The 19,897-nt window shown below is 33.8% G+C and overlaps 3 protein-coding genes across 3 annotated transcripts in view; all 3 read right to left on the bottom strand.

Moving 5' to 3' along the window:
• Window positions 1–1,168: 1,168 nt before the first annotated feature.
• LOC139527456 (uncharacterized) overlaps window positions 1,169–19,897 on the bottom strand; it is a 31,394-nt gene continuing 12,665 nt past the window's right edge. The window contains exons 5-8 of the mRNA XM_071322924.1: window positions 18,758–18,825; window positions 5,738–5,809; window positions 2,449–2,532; window positions 1,169–1,603 (exon numbers count right to left, since the gene is read on the bottom strand). Of these exons, the coding sequence (XP_071179025.1) occupies window positions 1,328–1,603; window positions 2,449–2,532; window positions 5,738–5,809; window positions 18,758–18,825 (500 nt within the window). The 3' untranslated portion in view covers window positions 1,169–1,327. The remainder of the gene's footprint in view (window positions 1,604–2,448; window positions 2,533–5,737; window positions 5,810–18,757; window positions 18,826–19,897) is intronic.
• On the bottom strand, window positions 10,614–15,279 carry LOC139528941 (uncharacterized). Its single transcript, XM_071325189.1, has 4 exons — window positions 13,804–15,279; window positions 12,918–13,053; window positions 11,939–12,040; window positions 10,614–10,842 (listed from the first exon to the last, which is right to left on the bottom strand). The coding sequence occupies exons 1-4, from the start codon at window positions 14,939–14,941 to the stop codon at window positions 10,614–10,616; spliced, it is 1,605 nt and encodes a 534-aa protein (XP_071181290.1). The 5' UTR covers window positions 14,942–15,279.
• Window positions 15,293–18,524, bottom strand: LOC139527457 (uncharacterized). Its single transcript, XM_071322925.1, has 2 exons — window positions 17,614–18,524; window positions 15,293–16,601 (listed from the first exon to the last, which is right to left on the bottom strand). The coding sequence occupies exons 1-2, from the start codon at window positions 17,882–17,884 to the stop codon at window positions 16,288–16,290; spliced, it is 585 nt and encodes a 194-aa protein (XP_071179026.1). The 5' UTR covers window positions 17,885–18,524; the 3' UTR covers window positions 15,293–16,287.

Genomic DNA, 19,897 nt, shown 5'->3' on the forward strand with positions numbered 1-19,897 from the left:
TCTATGAGACACAGATGATGCCCCTGCTTGCATATTGTATGCATAACTCAGGAACAGCTAAAAAAAAATTGTAATCTATATTTTGTGGTACTAAGCATTGTGTATTCATAACATTTGGTTGAGGCAAATTTTAGTTAACTCAGAGAACAGGTAAAAAAAACCTGTTTTTCCATTTGTAAAGGGGCATAACTCTGGATTAATATAAGTGACATGACCAAAATTCAATCTTGATCTGTATTTTGTGGTAATAAGCATTTTGTATAAGTTTCATAGCATGTGCGATTTGGTTGAGACAAAATAAAGTTCAAGAATGGATACGAGAATTTAGCAATTTTTGAATTTGTAAAGGGGCATAACTCTAGAACAGTTAAAGTGACACCACCAAAATTCAAACTTGATCTTGCATTGATAAGCATCGTGTATAAGTGTCATACCATTTAGTTGAGGCATTCAAAAGTTTTAGAACGGAAATCAACTTAGACAAGGGTGTAACCTAATGCCCTTCTTTTTGAGTTATTGTCGAAAATTGGAAAACTACCCACAATTTCATGAATAAAATCCCACAACTCCATGAACTCAGCAACCTTAAATTTAAAATTAATAAAAATGAAAAGGGAGACAACATTAATAAATTTAAACAATTAACCAAAGTTTCATGAAAACTGCTCAAACATTTTTGAGTTATTGTACTAAAAGTGGAAAATCCCACGTTTTGTAATGAATAATAACAAGGCAATGTAAAATAGAAAGTTAATAAAAATGGAAAAGGGAGCTGACATCAATAGATATAAACGATTTACCAAAGTGTTATGCAAATTGGTTTAAGTAATTTTGACATGTTGATGACAGATGGACAACAGTATACCATATTATTGCATAGCAATATAATATTTCTCACAAAAAGTAACCAAAAGTTAGCGTGCAATAAATTCTAATATTGCACTAGTGCAATAAACGTCAAAATTCATGACATCATCAACGACAAAATCTTAGTTTAAACCAATTTTTACTTCCAAATATCATATTGCTATACAATAAAAGGGTTATTGCATGAATATTGGTGAATATTGTCCTTCGCAAGCTCGTGTAATATAAAATTCTACTCGGGGCAATATTCCCAAATATTCATGCAATAACCCTATAATACTTCACGTAAACAGGCATATACAAATAAAAAGAACTGTCCTTGGACAGATGAGAAAATTATAGATCTTCTTTGCCCTGTTCAAGTAAAAATAATTCAGGACTGTGTGTATAGTTATTTTCCATTAAAAAAACTGTTGTTATATTTGTTTATTTAATCCTTGGCTATTGCTCTGTATGAAATTTAAATATAATATATGCAGTCAATGATTATATGATTTATATGCCATGAATTGTTTCTATAATGACCTCTCTGTTGTTTAAGAACTCTTAAAAAATACCTCTTAGTACTATCTTGTACACATTCCAATGGCTGTTGAAGTATGTATTTGATAGGACTCATGTTTCCACTACTTAGATTTTGAAGTGGCTCATTCAAAACATGTATTCCGCTGTTGAGATGCTTTTGACCATCTGAAGTTAGGCTCCAACTGGATTCTTGTGACAATGATGGTTCAGACTGAAAAACAAATGTTTACAATTTTGCTTTCTATCAAATTTTGACAACTGTTAACCATTTCAAATACTAAGAAATAAAACATTTTAATGGACATAATAGTTGTTGGTACATATGAAGGGACAGGTTTTAAAATATTCAAATCAAGTTCAACTCCATGAAATATTTATGTGCCTGCTGTAGGCCAGGAACATTTATATTTTTTTTAGTGTTCCTCATTGTTTAATTATGAAACCAAAACTTTTTTTAAAGCTTTTATGATGAACAATTTTTTAATCGAATCTCTTATCAGATTTCATCAATTTTTTTAAGAGCATTATCAGACTTAAGAATTATTTTTTAATTTTGTGGCAATAGGGCCTAGCTGGCAATGATTGATCACATTTTCTTTGAACCTCAGTGGTCATTAAGTCCACTCACATTTAAACCAGCCTTGCAGTAGTTTATTAAATAATAATTTGTATAAAACCTTCAATGCGGCTTCATTGGTCGTGTGGTCCAATTATTAATAAAAAAAAAATTTAAGGGTCCCTGGAAACTAGTGTCTCGCCTACTTTTGCTGTAACCACATAGTGAATATTTGTAAATGTCACTGCCGCCGCTGTAATGTAGGATCGCTCAGTCTTGCTTTTTTGACTGAAGTCGAAGGCTCATTAAGAATCCCAGATCCTGTCTTATTTTAATTGATGTTGACTGTGTAGACTGTGTAGTATTCTTTTTTTTTTTTATATTCTTATCTATTCAATGTTTTAACTTGTTTTATGTCTCATGGACATTTTTTCCCCATTACAATATTGAAATGTAAATAACATTTTCACCAAACTTGGGTATGGGAACACTATATTTACCTGTGATGATACTTCATACAGTCCTGGTGTATCAAAACAACTGACAATTTCTCTGCGTGGTCTTTTCAATACAGGCTCTTCATTCTGATAAAATTCAATGTTTGCATTCATGAAATTAAGAAAATCCCTAAACATTAGACATACATCATTATTGATTGAATCAGCTAGAATATTAAGCAAGCTTGCTGGGGCAAGCTGATGAAGTGTATAAATAATAAAATGTCATTATAATTTTGGTGGCAATACGTCTATTTTTTTGTTGAAAAAACAAGTGAAACTGCGAGCTACTGCTCACTGATGATACCCCCGCCGCAAGTGGTTAATATTAATAGTGTAAAAATATGCAAGTGTTCGGTAAACAGGAAGTTGTCGAGTGATGAATCTGAAAACGCATCACACGGTATAGCTGACTTATATAAATCCTGAAACCAAATTTCAGAAATCCTTGTATTGTAGTTCCTGAGAAAAATGTGACGAAAATTTTCAACTTGGCTGTCATGTGTAAAATCATACAAGTGTTCGGTAAACAGGAAGTTGTCTAGTGATGAATCTGAAAACGCATCACACGGTATGGCTGACATATATAAATGACAGAAAGGGTGGATGTGTAGTTCCTGAGAAAAATGTGACGAAAATTTTCAACTTGGCTATCATGTGTAAAATCATACAAGTGTTCGGTAAACAGGAAGTTGTCAAGTGATCAATCTGAAAACGCATCACACGGTATAGCTGACTTAGATAATCCTTGTATTGTATTGTAGTTCCTGAGAAAAATGTGACGAAAATTTTCAACTTGGCTATCATGTGTAAAATCATACAAGTGTTCGGTAAACAGGAAGTTGTCAAGTGATGAATCTGAAAACGCATCACACGGTATGGCTGACATATATAAATGTTGATACCAAATTACAGAAAGGGTGGATGTGTAGTTCCTGAGAAAAATGTGACGAAAATTTTCAACTTGGCTATCATGTGTAAAATCATACAAGTGTTCGGTAAACAGGAAGTTATCAAGTGATCAATCTGAAAACGCATCACACGGTATAGCTGACTTAGATAAACCCTGAAACCAAATTTCAGAAATCCTTGTATTGTATTGTAGTTCCTGAGAAAAATGTGACGAAAATTTTCAACTTGGCTATCATGTGTAAAATCATACAAGTGTTCGGTAAACAGGAAGTTGTCAAGTGATGAATCTGAAAACGCATCACACGGTATGGCTGACATATATAATTGTTGATACCAAATTACAGAAAGGGTGGATGTGTAGTTCCTGAGAAAAATGTGACGAAAGTTTCATGGGACGGACTGACTGACGGATGGACGGACTGACGGACGGACAGACAGAGGTAAAACAGTATACCCCCCCTTTTTTAAAGCGGGGGTATAAAAAAACAGTTCGCAAAACTACTTTTAATCATGCAAAATATTGTGATAGTTACTAAGCTGTATATATATATATATATATATACGGTATGTATGTATGCTGCTGTACTATTACGTACATAGTATTGGGTTTACACATTGATATCGTAAAATATCAGCCGTTAGCCACATTGAATGTGAACCTTTTTAGTGATTGAGTGCAGCAACAAATTAATAATCAAAGTACTGAAGTACTGAACATTGGATGACCCAAGTTCTTGTGGATTGTCCAAAAAGTACTTGTCTTAGAAAAAAAATCACATCTCTATTCCTGAGAGTGAGTCTCTCGTGCGTGGATGATAAAAGCCACTTTACGCTGGCGTATTGGGGAGCAGCCATGTGTGTGTACAAATATATATATATATATAATTTCAATTTTTCTAATAGAATGGATTTGGGTAGGCATTTGTATCTTCCTGCAAAAAATCTGTAATCATCCATGCAGAGTTATAGTTCCTTGAGATTGCAAAGATACTTACATTCTTAAGATACTCTTCTGCATGCATGTACATAGATATTAATGTTTTTTTACTTTATAGCAAGCGGTAATGAATGTTTGTTTGCACTTGATGATGTTAAAGCTGTGATATTAATAGAATTTCGGAGCAACTGAGCAGACGACTATAGGAAGGAGGATAAATGACATCATTGCCTAATATTTTCGAAGATTATTGACCTGTAAATGTTTACTTTTGACATAATTAAAGAACCTTAGTGAGCACGCTCACATACCCCACGTCCCCACATTGTCATTGGAGAAATTAAATAAGTGTAAGAAAAAAAAAAATTGTATAAGAAAAAATATTGAATAATAATTTCCTGTCAATATATATGCACATCAACATAGTCTGTCCTTATTATCTACAAAATTTCATGAAATTCTGTTGTGTGGTTTCAGAGGAGTTGAGATGACAAACTGTTGCAGAAGTATATTGAAGCAAATAAGTTCAAAGGGGCGTAACTCCTAGAAAAAAAAATTGAATCGTAATTTCCTGTTGATATGCACATCTACATAGTATGTCCTTATTATCTACAAATGTTCATGAAATTCTGTTGTGTGGTTTCAGAGGAGTTGAGATGACAAACTGTTGAAGTAGTACCTTAAAGCAAATAAGTTCAAAGAGATGTAACTCCTAGAAAAAAAATTGAATCGTAATTTCCTGTCGATATGCACATCTACATAGTATGTCCTTATTATCTTAAAAGGTTTCATGAAATTCTGTTGTGTAGTTTCAGAGGAGTTGCGATGACAAACTGTTGCAGTAGTACAATAAAGTAAATAAGTTCAAAGGGGGGTAACTCCTAGAAAAAAAATTGAATTGTAATTTCCTGTCGATATGCACATCTACATAGTATGTCCTTATTATCTAAAAAGGTTTCGTGAAATTCTGTTGTGTAGTTTCAGAGGAGTTGCGATGACAAACTGTTGCAGTAGTACATTAAGCAAATAAGTTCAAAGGGGCGTAACTCTTATAAAAAAAATTGAATCGCAATTTCCTGTCGATATGCACAACTACATAGTATGTCCTTTTCATTTGAAAAGGTTTCGTGAAATTCTGTTGTGTGGTTTGAGAGGAGTTGCGATGACAAGAAACAGGACTGACGGACGGACTGACGGGTCAAAAACATTATACCCTCCGCAACGGTATAATAAATTATGACTAGGAGGAAAAGTTGTCTCATTGGGACTTATACCATATCAGTCATCTTCTCATATCTACATGAATATACATGTAATCATGATAATAAAAAAGTTTTAAGTGCATCATCTACAAAAAGTTTGAAATAAATTTGTTTGTAGACCAGAGAAGTTTTACATATTTTGGCAACATAGTATAGTGTGTACAATAATGAAGGTTTATACCTTTAATAAGCTATCTGGCTTGAAGTCTTTATTTTCTTCTACAGGATCTGCTCTACTTGGTGCTACAAATATCTGAAAAATAAAATAGAAAAAATATTCTTCAAGGCCTTACAAACATTGAAAATAACTAGAAAAACAAGAATATGTCCATAGATCACATGAGCCCCAATTGCACTATCAATTACTATGTTCAGTGGACAATTTGGCATTGAGATTAAAATATCATATATTAGGCAAGATTGGTACTAAATTTTAAGTTGATTAAATGTACTTTATCAAAAACTTCTTTGACCTGAAACTGTAACCTGAAGACAGACAAACAGACCAATGGACAGACAGATGAACGGACAGACAAAAAAAATATAATGCCCTTTGTCAGGGCATAAAAACCTACAATCATAAAATGTTTGAAGAAATGTTTACATTAAATCAATATCATAACAAGCTGATCACTAAAATCAATATATCCGTCTAATGTGCAACTCCTTTTGACAATGTTTGACAGGTCTCAGAATAACTTTTGTTCATTGTTAAAATGTAATGTACATGTTACTTACATGTATACTAGTCCTGACATTATATTTTATTGTCATGAAAAAAGCATGATTTTATAAACATGTAATGTTAAACTGGTCCCGGGTTAGAAGTAAGGTTGGGATCCTGCTAACATTTTTAATTTTGACTCATTCTGAAGTTATGTGCCTGTCCCAAGTCAGGAGCCTGTAATTAAGTGGTTGATATATGTTGCTGTGTAACATATATTGGTTTTCCTTAAAAAAAGAAATTTTACCCTAATTATAGGCCCTTATTTTTCTAGTATGAATGGTTTTACATTTGTGATTTCACGGCTTTTTATATCTGACTTTGCTGTATGGGACACGGGGGGTCTCAACATGGGATTTTGGGTACAGGTGTGCAGCTGGGATTTTAAAAACGCCCCCCATTCATATATTGAATAATTGTGAAATCCCTACCTATACATATATTTCACAGCGAAATCATAACCCATTCATATATTTATCTATGGAACGCCGTGACTGTCTTATGATGTTGATTGTTTAATATGTTCGGTGCTTTATGCATTATGTTCAGTAGTATGTATATTATGTTCAGTAGATATCCTATTATGTTCAGTAGTTATTACATTATGTTCAGTAGTTATTACATTATGTTTAGTAGTTTTTACATTATATTCGGTGCTTTGGTTATTATGTTCAGTAGTTTCATTATTATATGCAATGGTATTTAAATTATGTTCTGTACTTCTGACATTATATTCAGTACATTTTTCATTATGTTCAGTTCTTTCGACATTATGTTCAGTAGATTCAATATTATTTGCAGTACATCATGTAATACCTTCAGCAGTCCCAATTACTTTATATTCAGTAGATTATTCATTATGTTCAGTAAAAGCATCTGTATTATATTCGGTTCGTTCAGCTTTATGTTCAGTGGTTTTATCATTATGATGATGTAGTAAAAGTCGGGAAGTCAATAGCGGAAATTGTCGGAAAAAACGAACGCGGATATTTTTGACGGACGTTTTATTCATGAACATGCACCTTTACGTGATTAAATTAAAATGGAAGAAATGGAAGCAGTTTTAAATCGGTGTGGTTAACGTTCCCAAGTTGGCATTTTCACAAGGAAAAAATAACTCCTGACTTAATTTGTAAGTTGTCGCTACAAGATTTCGCATATTTAGGTATGAACGACAGGAGAAAAATAATGGAATTAAGAATAGCTTGTGTTCATTTCAGCAGCAATATTTTGACTAAGAGTAATAACAAGTTTTTCATTCCCAAAGAAGCACTGGAATCCCTGCTTGAAATCGATTTGACTGTTTTTAAAATATTCCCTGTGGACTACCCCCCCCTTTTTGTGCTCTCTATTTTCAACCCTCGAATTAAGCTTTCCAATCTAATTAAAATTAAAACCTTGCTTTCTAACCAATCTGTTCATGTACCGGACCGGCAACTTTCTTTATTTAATACGAAAATCTAAAGTGCCGTTATACACATGCATGTTGTTTGCTTGGAGAATACGCCCGCAAAGAAAGACATAGCCTAAATCCGAAGGCACAAATAAGAAAAAGAAAGTTTTTTGGCAAAGGGTGCCGGGGTAATTCTATCTGTGTTCAAAATATACATGAAATATTTGCCACTGCCCCATTTTTGTTCTTAAATTCTAATCCTGAGTTTTTTATCTGTTACATGCCAAGAAATCCGAGCTAAAAATTCCGGTCGACCTCCTACGGCACCCATTAGTATATAAAGATTTGATTTCATTCAACAAATTTTAGGACCTTCATGTACGTGTCATTTAGAACACAGCTATATACATTGTACCAAATGGTCAATATTAATCATCCATGTAATTTGCTTTATGGGATGTTTGAAGAATTTCAACGGAGGCAATTTCTTGGCATGATCAATTGTGTGTTCATCTTCCCTTTTTCTCCTTTGATATAAAGCGTTCCAATGAATAACAAAATAAAAAGAGTTACGCAAGAGACTTCTCATTTTTACCGGTTAAAGGTGATGGGTGCTTTGCGGCTCCTCATTTCTTACCCATGAAAACTTAAAATCTTTTGTATCCCCCTCTAAATTTAAGCCAATTAAGAAAAAATATCCCCTTCTACAGTGATCCGAAAAAATTAAAGGCGACAATAATAATACATGTAAATCTTATAAATAATCAAAATGTTTCTGTGTATTGGTTTTGGTTTGTTCTTCAAACTACCACTAAAGGGCAGTGTCTTGCCTGAATACGAACTGCTTGATAGTGAAGAAGTGCCCTTACTTTAAGATCGATTATGAATAATAAGAATTCATGAACCTCAAGAAATCTGACGTACCCATAATTGACAATCCTGACACGAAATTATCAATTGGCATTTATCCGTTTCAGATCCGTTCATCATCCATTTTATCCGTTATACGTCCGGTAGAAGTCCGTTGGTAAATTTATCTGCCAGACCTCAAACGGATGTATAACGAACACGTTACGGATACAAAACCGAAGTGAAACGGACGAGTACCGTACAAAACAGACGCCTACCGGACGTTCAACGGACATTTCATCCAATGGACGTCAGTTCAAAGTTTTTAACATGCTCAAAATTTTCCACCAGACAGAACGGACGTCGACGGATTAAACGTACGCTAAACTGACATGCCACGGATATGGACGGACGTCTAACAGATAAGAACGGACGTCTAGCGGACATGAAAGGATTGAAAAAAAGTTATCCGTTAGGCATTTGTTCGAGCTATCTTAGTCAAAATATTGCTGCTGAAATGAACACAAGCTATTCTTAATTCCATTATTTTTCTCCTGTCGTTCATACCTAAATATGCGAAATCTTGTAGCAACAATTTACAAATTAAGTCAGGAGTTATTCTTCCTGGTGAAAATGCCAACTTGGAAACGTAAACCACACCGATTTAAAACTGCTTCCATTTCTTCTGTTTTCATTTAATCACGTAAAGGTGTTCATGAATAAAACGTCCGTCAAAAATATCCGCGTTCGTTTTTTCCCGACAATTTCCGTTATTGACTTCCCGACTTTTACTACATCATCATAATGATACAACCACTTTTACTACATCATCATAATGCTACAACCACTGAACATAAAGCTGAACGAACCGAATATAATACAGATGCTTTTACTGAACATAATGAATAATCTACTGAATATAAAGTAATCGGGACTGCTGAAGATATTACATGATGTACTGCAAATAATATTGAATCTACTGAACATAATGTCGAAAGTACTGAACATAATGAAAAATGTACTGAATATAACGTCAGAAGTACCGAACATAATTTAAATACCACTGCATATAATAATGAAACTACTGAACATAATAACCAAAGCACCGAATATAATGTAAAAACTACTAAACATAATGTAATAACTACTGAACATTATAGGATATCTACTGAACATAATATACATACTACTGAACATAATGCATAAAGCACCGAACATATTAAACAATCAACATCATAAGACAGTCATGGCGTTCCATATTTATCAGCTCAAATAGTACCTATATGCATATACAATCTTATTATACATCAAAAACACTTTTCAAATATACAATACACTTTAATTTATATGAAACATTGAACTTTTCAAACAATAACAAGTAAAAACACTGTTTTGAAGGTGCAATAGCACAAACAATATGACTTCACAGCTGGTTATAATTATGAGCCAAAAACACGCAGTTTTGAGGAAATAAACCTGTATTTAATGCATTTTTTTTTGCTCTATGAGCAATCAGTTGAAAAGTTAAGCAAATTCTGCACAATTTTTTGAAAAATTTAATTTAACAAACAGTAATAGAAGTTCCGTGTTGAAGGCTGTACTTTGACCTATAACTGTTAACTTTTTATACATTGTGACTTGCATGGAAAGTTGTCTCATTGACACTCATACCACATCTTCTTATTTATAAGTAATAGAAAACTCTTTGGTGGTTTTGCACCTATGTAATGTAGTGGATTTGCTTCTGTATCCTTGAACTTCGGCGATTGTCCGATTCAGAATGTGACGGGATAACAACTTCAGCAAATCTCCCGTCAAAGTCCTGAAATGCATGTTGATGTGAAACTGATCTCTTCTGTCCTGTAGCTCTACCTTCTTTTGTTTTACCATGGTTTGTGTTCATTAACTTTTCGACTGATTGCTCAATAACAGATAATTCTTCTGCAGAAAGAATTAATACACCAGATTGAAATGTTAAATTGACATGGCATATGATATCAGAGGCTGTTATTGAGACTATTTCAAATATGTTAATCTTGTACGTGTCTTCACTTATCCTCTCGTACTTTGAAAATGTAATTTGTAAGTCGTTTAAAAAGTCTGCCGAAAAAGAAACCGTATCTTTATGTCCAACTGCCTTTTGTTTTTAGCTACAATTGTTCTTTGCATCCTTTGGATGCGTCCAATTTGAAAACAAAGAAAAGTCTTTGCTGTCCTATCAACATAGGCGAAGTCCTCAAAAAGATTAATGCCGTTGTCTGTTCCTAATTGTGCCGATTTGGCCATATTTGGTAAGGCAGCCTGTCGTACACGCACTAACCTGTAACAAATATAAATCGTCAATTTTCGAAATTAAATCAATTTTTGGAGGCTTTTTTTAAGTTTCAAATGCACTTAAAATTTGCCTAAATTAAATATTTCATAAATATTTAAAAAACTAGTTTTCCTATGCATGTAGGAATTCATACGCATGATGCCATGAAAGAGGGTTTATACATAAAAAATATTGGCCTTCTTTTACTTTAGGGATCCCAACCCATAAAGAACTCTACAAAACTATTCTTAACCTCAAACCTCAAACCTTGCCGTAACCCATACTTAAACCTAACACTAGCCCTAACCCTAACCTAAAACAACCCCTAACCTAACCATAACCACGAATGCTCCTTAACTCTAAAGTATAGGGACCCTTAAAGTAAAAGAAGGCCAAAACATTAGATATGCTATGTTGCCAATGACCAAATGAGACACCTCTCCGTCCAAGACCCAAGTTATTTAATGTATGCAATTATAGGTCAGAGCATGACCTTCAATGTTTCGGTTGTCATGATTCTCACAAATCAAATCAAGACAGCCCCAAGCATCGCTTTACTCTGTACTATTGATTAAAATAAACCACAGTTCACCTCCTTGCTCTCTACCCGCCTTTATTCATATGTTTTGCATTGCGACCACAGGAAAATGTTATTATAAATTTGTAAGTCATTTCCGTATGTATTTTAAAAACAAATCGATTATTCCATTGGTTTTTTTTAAAAGGTGTATGCATCAATGACCCACTGCAAGGACCCCTCATCAATCTTTTTGTAGGCAGCTGACATTTTTGCCGGCATCGTGCTATTTTGCCGGCTATGATTAAAATTTCTTATTTTTCCGCTTTGTCAGTTCTTTGTGTATAACGACTTATACATTGTATATGAGTGAATTTGTAAAATTATTTTTTAAATTCTAAGACAATCTGCATTGGTTTTGTTTTTGATTTTTCTTAAAAGGAAGATTGCTTTAGAAATATGCTATTTTGCCTGCTATAATTAGATATTTTGATAAATAGCCACTGCCTTTTTGTATGGCTTATATTTAAGGGCATGAAAGATATCTGACAAAAATTAATGTATCTGTAAGAATTAACTGCATACCTGTCTTTTGATAAATTTGGGTCTTCATTTAGAAGTTTTACAAGAGTTGTCTTATGTTGGATGCCATGTTCTGGAACCAGAAGTGTTGCGTCTATTCTTTGTCTAAAAAATATTAATTGTCTCTGAAATTCCATTGAATTAAGTGATCTTTTGTACATCTTTCATTAATAGTTGTCATGGTTGTATTCAGTAAAAGTATGTGAAGAATCTTATCATAATTCCCATGCTTAACTATAACATTTATATAATATAAAGATGTTTTTACTTATTGGGTTTGTTTTTTGTGCATATAGCACTGGCTAGCAACACACATTTTCGGGTACTGATGGGGGTGATTCAAGCATAGCTGGCAATAATTTGATTGGTTGATTCTGAGTCCTTTGATAACGTTGTGCGAGCCTCATGTAACTTCTTTTAATGTCTTATTTCCTCAGTGTTTGTTACAGTAAAGGTTATCTTTCTTCTTAATTAATTCAGCGTACTCAAACATAAATAAATATAAGCAACAGTAGTATACCGCTGTTCACAAAGTCATAATACGATAAAAAGTGAACAATCCGTGAAACACACCAAAACCGAGGGAAACAACCAACCACAAGAAAACAGCAAACACATAATTACACAAAGCCTAACACCAAAACACAGAAACGGACTGTCTGATTTACAGTTGCCAATTCATGACTTGGCACAGGACATTATTCCGGAAAATAATGGTCGATTTAACCTGGTTTTATGGCCAGTCAAACCTCCCGCATGTATGGCAAGTGTAAAAAATAACACATACATCACACCACTGTAGACTAAAAAACAGACATATCAGTAACATTCACCACAAAGAACAACTGTGACATAGATAAATAATGCATACATTACATGTGTACAGGTTTTATGAGAGAAAGAAAATGCATTTCCCATGACACGGTAAATCACTATCGCCTTAGAATTCCTGAATATATATATATTAAATATATAAAATTACCGTTTCTGTAAAGAGCTCGGTATACTGTCATCAATATTAACGCTATTCTGGTCAGAGTGTTCTTCAAAATTGTCGATTGCTACATCTATACATTCATGCATTTCCATGAATTCTGAACTTGTTGGTTCAAAAATGTCTGAAATATATTGATAAAGGTTACATTAGATACAAGTAAAAAAAATCATCTCTGTTTTATATTAAGAAGCTTTGATTTTTGGATAAAACAATACATTTGTAGTTGTGTTTGCTTTTATTGTTTTAACAAGTATCCAATCAAAAAAATAGAATATCGAATAATATTAAAAAAATGACAATCAACAATGATATTAAGGTGTTGTTCCATGTCACGATTTTTTCTTCTTAGACATTTCCATTTTCGTGAATTTCTAAGACATCTACATTTTGTATTCACATTATGTAATGAATAAACTTGTGCAATTTAAACCTATGCTATAATAGTCTGTTTTTTTTTAAACATTCAATGGAACTGAGGTCGTGTTGACAAATCTCTTGACTAGGGATTTCAAAAAATGTTTTATATAAATAATATATTTTTATATGTTTATTAACTTGTATTTGTTCTTTTTGTCAAAAGGCAAGAAATCATTTTAACACCTATGCATAATTAATTCCACAGAACAAACTATTGTTTAAAGAACATGTAGAACTATAAATTATTGTTATTGGAAACAAGTGACTAAAAATTGTTTCATGTATGATGACATATTGATCGCAAAATTTGTCTAAAAATAGTTTGATCTTACAATTTAGAACCTGAAGAATACTTTTAAAAGAATTATGACCATAGTCTGTCATATATACTTTCAGGCACACGTGTTTTCAGGTGCCTTAAGTCAATAGACTGTTTTGAACATAATGTACTTACTCATTGGCGTATATGTAGAGTTCTCATCTTGACTATCATCACTACTATCATGTATTTCCTGAGTTTCATCCGTAGCAATACATGGATCCAAATCGTCGTCATCGCAATATTCATCAGAATCGTGATTGTTGTTGTTACATGTATCCCCTGATAGATTTTTAAACAGTTTATCATGGTTACAATTATCAAAGGGTTTATAAAACCATCCATAATTGTCATCAGTATCGTCGTCATCATCCCCATCATCATCATCCCCATCATCATCATCCCCGTCATCATCATCCCCATCGTCATCATCAAACCCTAAATCTATGTTGAGGTCACGTGGAATTATTCCAAGTTCCTTTGCAAGATCTCGGGCACGACGTATTCCAATTTTCCATGCAGAAATTTCTTCGCCTAAAGCAGGGTAGTCTCTCAAGGAACATGTTACTCCTCCAGGATACTGACTTTTCCATACATTCTCCTGCTTAATGTGGGCTTTGGCAAACTTTGGGGCATTATCATTAGCTTCAATCTGACTTAGTCGGATCATATGGCTTACATTGCGATACATTTGACCATATGGATACACATGATGGTTGCCTACAAACTGGCCATTCTTTGAAAAGAAGTCTTCGCAACAATCTGACCCTGTTAGATGGAGTAAGCATTGGCTGTTTGGAAAATGATCTCTGTAGAAGCAAATAAGCATTACTGCAAAGTGAACTGAAATAAATATGTCGCAATATGTTTCTCGGGACAAAAAATTAGAGGTCAGAGTAAGTGCTTGATTAAGGTAAACATAATTCCGCCAAATTCCTAGAAAATGTGTGACAAATCCTGCGAGAGAGATACGTTCAGCAAGCGAAGCTTTCGGACTGAAGAAAATGTCAACATACTGATGTACCACATAAAGAAAGGCCTTAGTTCCTTTGACTGAAGGAATAGGAGCACGGTCGTCACTTCCATTAATTAGATCATTGAGACAATCTTGCACCCTCTGAAATGATAACTCCTGTGCTACTTTCCAGTTTTGACGATCACGATCTCTCCGTACATGATCTCGTGTCAACCCGTGCACTAAAACAGGGAATGATCTCATAACCAGCTCAATTTGGTTCATATGTACAAGCAAATCTGGTCCAATATGTAGCATTCTTGATGTATGATCAAGGTGATTTATGATTTTCTTATGGTTATGTATTACGTCTTGATCTCCAATTTCTCTTATTACATAACCATTTTCAACCACTTCTTTCCTAGCTGAAAATATGAAACCAAGATGTCATCCAATAGGTCTGAATCTGTCTCCTGCGGTACATGTCATGAGTTGTAAATGCAGTTTTCTTCGCCTGCTGTCACCATCAGAACTATTACCTATAAGCGGTCCTAATTCATGTTCCAGATGTAGCTCATACAAATTTTGTACCTTTTGCCACTGATGGTATACAGTATGATGAGTGAATCGGTTGCATGTTGGCATAAGTAATGCTACTAAATTTCCATAATACCCTTTACTAGTTTTGAATAGTAAACAAAGTTTTTTTCTTGTATTCCAGGAGCCATTTCAAAGTGGGCAATTTCCGCCATCGATACATGGTATTCAGATTTGGCCCTTCCAAGTTAATTGCAACAAAGTTTGCCAGTTTCGGACCTCCCATGATTAACAGTGCTTCGAAAATTTTTCGTGTACTAGACTTATATCGTTTCCCGTGCGGTCCTTGCACATGGAAATTGTTGGCAATCGATTCAATTGTTTCAAGGAAAACATTTTTGTTGTCTAAAATTCCCTTTTCCTCAGCTTTTACTAGCTTATGGTAAATTGCCTTAATGTCACCTCTTGAACTAAATTCTGTCAATTTCTCTCTAAGTGTTCTTGTACGTAATTTTAATCGAATGTGTTTGCTTTTAAAAATGCATCTGAACGACACTTTTTAAGTTCTTCAGATTTCTTTTGAAGTAAATTAAGTTGTTCTGTTTTAGTCATGTAATCAAAACGAACCTTTGTTAAGTCCCTGTTCCCATCATTTACGTTGAGAGTACATAAGAGTAACCTCTTTTTGAAGGATGGCAAAGTAGGTATACCTTTGCACAGCTCACATATGTTTCCTTCTTTCATCACATAACCAGTACATTTAACATGCTTAAATGTTCCTTTAAATTCTGTTGTATGTTTCTTTAAATTAACAGTTACAAACGGCAAAGGATACCAGCTTGTTTTGCTGTCGTCTTCTCCTACTTTAACGTCATTGATTAATAATTTAACATTGAAAGACTGTTCCTCTCCTGATGCCATGAGATATGTTGTATTATTTAAATAATATCCTTGACACTTTGTCACATCTAGTCAACTGGTTTTCTCTTCATTCAAGTTACCTTTAATGAAATAGCTTGCAATGTCTCTAGTTTTGTTAGTCTGAAACTTAGCCTGTCGTTCCTTATGGTCTCTGCTGTTTGCATGTTCCCTGGCTCTCTGGACAGGATTTCCTCTGCATCCCAAGTTTATGTCAATTTTGCAGCAGCGACAATGTGCATTCTTTCGATTAAGCAGAAAAATTCCTTGTTCATCCCAACTGCATAAACATTTGCCAAATGTCCCCTTGAACTGGCATGAAATTTAACATTTTGGATTTTCTTTCCAAAATCTCCCAACTTGTAATTTTTGTTGCAAAGAGAGCAAGAAAACATAGATTTTCCATCTTCCTCAACAACTTTAAATTTACAGCTTACATTGAATTTTTCATTTTCTTCTTTCTCTAGTTCACTAATAAGACTCTCCAATCTTGAAATCCCATCATGGAAAATGCTATCATTAACTGCAAAAGAAATAAAATGCATTATTTATAAACACTTAAATAGTAACAATAATGCACGCTGTGTCGTGCTAAGAATACTTCCTCTCTTGATTTAAATGGAAGTATCGGCAGACAGTAGGTCGGTGTCTTTATTATAATCACACTTCATATATACAAAGTTCATGGGACGGACTGACGGACGGAGTCGCTCGCTCGAGTTTTACCATATATTACCAATCAATCGATCTTCACGAAGATCTTATCAATCAAATCATGATTCAAAATAACAATGTAATCAACCATGCATGATCAGGCATCAATCAACCGAGTACATTGTGTAATACGGGCCACATTGCCGTTTTACAGATTGCCAGTCAATCGATCGAGTTTTACCATGTATTACCAATCAATCGATCTTCATAAAGATCTAATCAGTCAAATCTTGATTCAAAATGACCATGTAATCAATCAATCAAGTACACTGTGTAATACGGGCCCCATTGACGTTTTACAGATTGCCGATCAATCAATCGAGTTTTACTATTAATTACCATTCAATCGATCTTCATGAAGATCTAATCAATCAAATCATGATTCAGAGTAATCATTTAATCATGATTAGAAATTTATTTATCAAGTACACTGTAATACGGGCTCCATTTATCTGTGTTACAGATTGCCTATCAATCAATTTACCAAGTACAATGTGTAATACTGGCCCCCATTTATCTGTGTGACAGATTGCCGATCAATCAATAAAAATAATGATTTTTGCAAAATAACCAACTAACCAATGGGGAAAGACCACCTGGCAAAAGCTGAAAATAAACAGTTACGCGGTGAAAAATAAATAACGTTGGATTGGCATAAAGTGAAAACAAATAACTCATCCGAAACAAAAACTCCTGCCCCCCCCCCCCCCCCCCCCCCCCCTCCAGAATATCAAAAGGTCGTCCCCTAAACGTGAAACGTTGTTTATTATGGACGAACAAATAAAAATACAACACTTGATTGAAATTAAGTTTGCACATACCATTTGAAACTTCTTCTACGCAGTTTTCTTCTAAATTCTCGAACCCACTCGTCAGTGATGTTAATCCTACATCACTATGACCACTATGTTCCAAAGTGTCCAATTTGAAATGTTTGTTTGATTCATCTCCCGTTATAGCTTCCTCCTCTTGTTTTCGAATGTGTTTTGCAGCTACACAGTCACAATAATCACATCTTAAAGTTCCAGTAAATTCCTCACATTCATGACAATTTAAACATTTCCCTCTGTCAATGCTTCGTATGTCTTTCATTTTGGCAATCAAATAATGACAAATTCTTTCAACAAATTAAAAGTGATTAAGCAAGACACACAATGTCAATGAGAATAGACGCAACAAATTAAGTGCAAATAAATCGATGTGTTACGCAACTCACGTGACGCAACTAGTGCAAAAGGTTCAATATCTACTGGGTAATTTACTGAAGATTATTAATTGTGACAGTGTAATTAAATTTAATCAATATCAAAACTTGTGTAAATAAGTTTCAGCAGATGTGGAAATTTTAATGACAAAGAGTTTGGGAAATTCAGTGAAGATCGTTGCACAACAAACTGAAATTTATGACCCATTGATATATCACAATCGGTCAATTACTACCTATTGATATATTTCCTCGGTAAAATTGCACCCCATTGATAAAAATGTGATATATTTGACGGATCAAAAAAGGGACCCATTCCAGCAGCACATATGTATATACCTTTATATAGGAAGAGACCCCCCCGTGGTATGGGATTTGCTCATTTTTGAAGGTTGCGTTTAGTTCTCTGCAGAATGTCTACAATTTATAACCTTCAGGCCTGTTGTTTTAAATTAAAAAAAAATGTTTTGTGTCAATACAAATAAAATGTTTTGATTGTTTTGGTTTTTTTTGGTATGCATTTACATGTATATATATATACACCATATCAGTATTTGGAAATCTGTTCCCCTTGACCAAAAAACCTCTTTTGCTTAAACTTATGAGATAATACAACAATAACTTTTCCATTGTGGTGTCAGATATATTATCTATCATGTCAGACGTTTAAATTTTACTGGAATTTTTGCAGTAATGGCAGATAAATAGTGATAAGGTGTATTGCTTTGATTATATAATACATGTACACATTTAAGTTGTACCTCAAAATTTGGCCAGATAGATTCTTCCATTTCTCTGGTAACAATCTGTCTGCAATTTCTGCACAAACCTATATAAAAAAAAGAAATAATTTTGATACTTGCACTTTCAAGCTAATTTTTGAATTTATAAAAAAAGTACAAATGTGTGTGATAAATTTTAAAATTTTGTACATTTTATTTTAAATTTAATAAGTGTATCATGTCTATGGGCCTAGGGATAATATAATTTTATTACTACAATTGTTTTATTCTGTGAAAAACCAAATCATGCAATGAACAGATTGTCAAGAAATATATAAATAATGAACATGTATATGGGGAAATCATTGTTGCATTCATAAGTTTTGATTGTTTTCTAAATTTTTTACAGTAACACTTGTATGCAGGGATTGAAGTTTAAATTTTGGCACATTCATAAATGTATGACATGTCACAGAAGACCACATCTTAAATTTTGTCCCAACTGTATATATAGTTCTATTCAAGAAAAGCAGACATTTCAGTAGACCCTGTACCATATTTTTGTCTGTATTACATTGTATTATATCATAAAAAACAACCATTTTTGGAGTAAATGTGTACATGGTGTACACATATGGTTTGAAAGGCACCTAAATTACTCCAAAAATGGTTGGTTTAAATGATATAATACAGACAAAAAATATGGTTCTTCAGACCTTGGAAGTTCTATATTGACAATATATTACTTTCATGTTCAGACTTTAAAAAATTGCATACATGTAGCCACTAGTACTAGCAAGACAAAATGTAAACTTACTTAGATTTTTTTTTAAAAATACATGTTTAGCATAGCTCCCCCCCCCCCCCCCCCCCCTGAATATCTGAATAAGTTTATTCAACTTCGATGCCCTGAATATTAATATTTTCTAGAAAACGGACTCAGGGCAAATGTGTTATTAGGGCGAACAGACATGATACAGTTCAGACTGAAAATTAAGATTAATTCACTCTACCCCCACATTTGTCCCACATTACTCTTTAAAACCAGATGCTCCGCAGGGCGTAGCTTTATACGACCGCAGAGGTTGAACCCTGAACGGTTGGGGCAAGTATGGACACAACATTCAAGCTGGATTCAGCTCTAAATTTGGATTGTGATTAAATAGTTGACACAGCATA

The sequence above is a fragment of the Mytilus edulis genome, chromosome 6, assembly GCF_963676685.1.
Source record: "Mytilus edulis chromosome 6, xbMytEdul2.2, whole genome shotgun sequence".
In the NCBI taxonomy this organism is placed as follows: Eukaryota; Metazoa; Mollusca; class Bivalvia; order Mytilida; family Mytilidae; genus Mytilus; species Mytilus edulis.

Bases quoted from the DNA above. Each gene is read 5' to 3' on its own strand.
- LOC139528941 (XM_071325189.1), bottom strand. From the start codon at position 14,941: ATGCTACATATTGGACCAGATTTGCTTGTACATATGAACCAAATTGAG. The intron at 13,054-13,803 runs GTAAGTACATTA...AATATATTTCAG, and splicing joins CTCTACATATACGCCAATGA to ACATTTTTGAACCAACAAGT. The intron at 10,843-11,938 runs GTATGCAGTTAA...TATTTGTTACAG, and splicing joins CCAAATTTATCAAAAGACAG to GTTAGTGCGTGTACGACAGG.
- LOC139527457 (XM_071322925.1), bottom strand. From the start codon at position 17,884: ATGAAAGACATACGAAGCATTGACAGAGGGAAATGTTTAAATTGTCAT. The intron at 16,602-17,613 runs GTATGTGCAAAC...TTTCTTTTGCAG, and splicing joins CGTAGAAGAAGTTTCAAATG to TTAATGATAGCATTTTCCAT.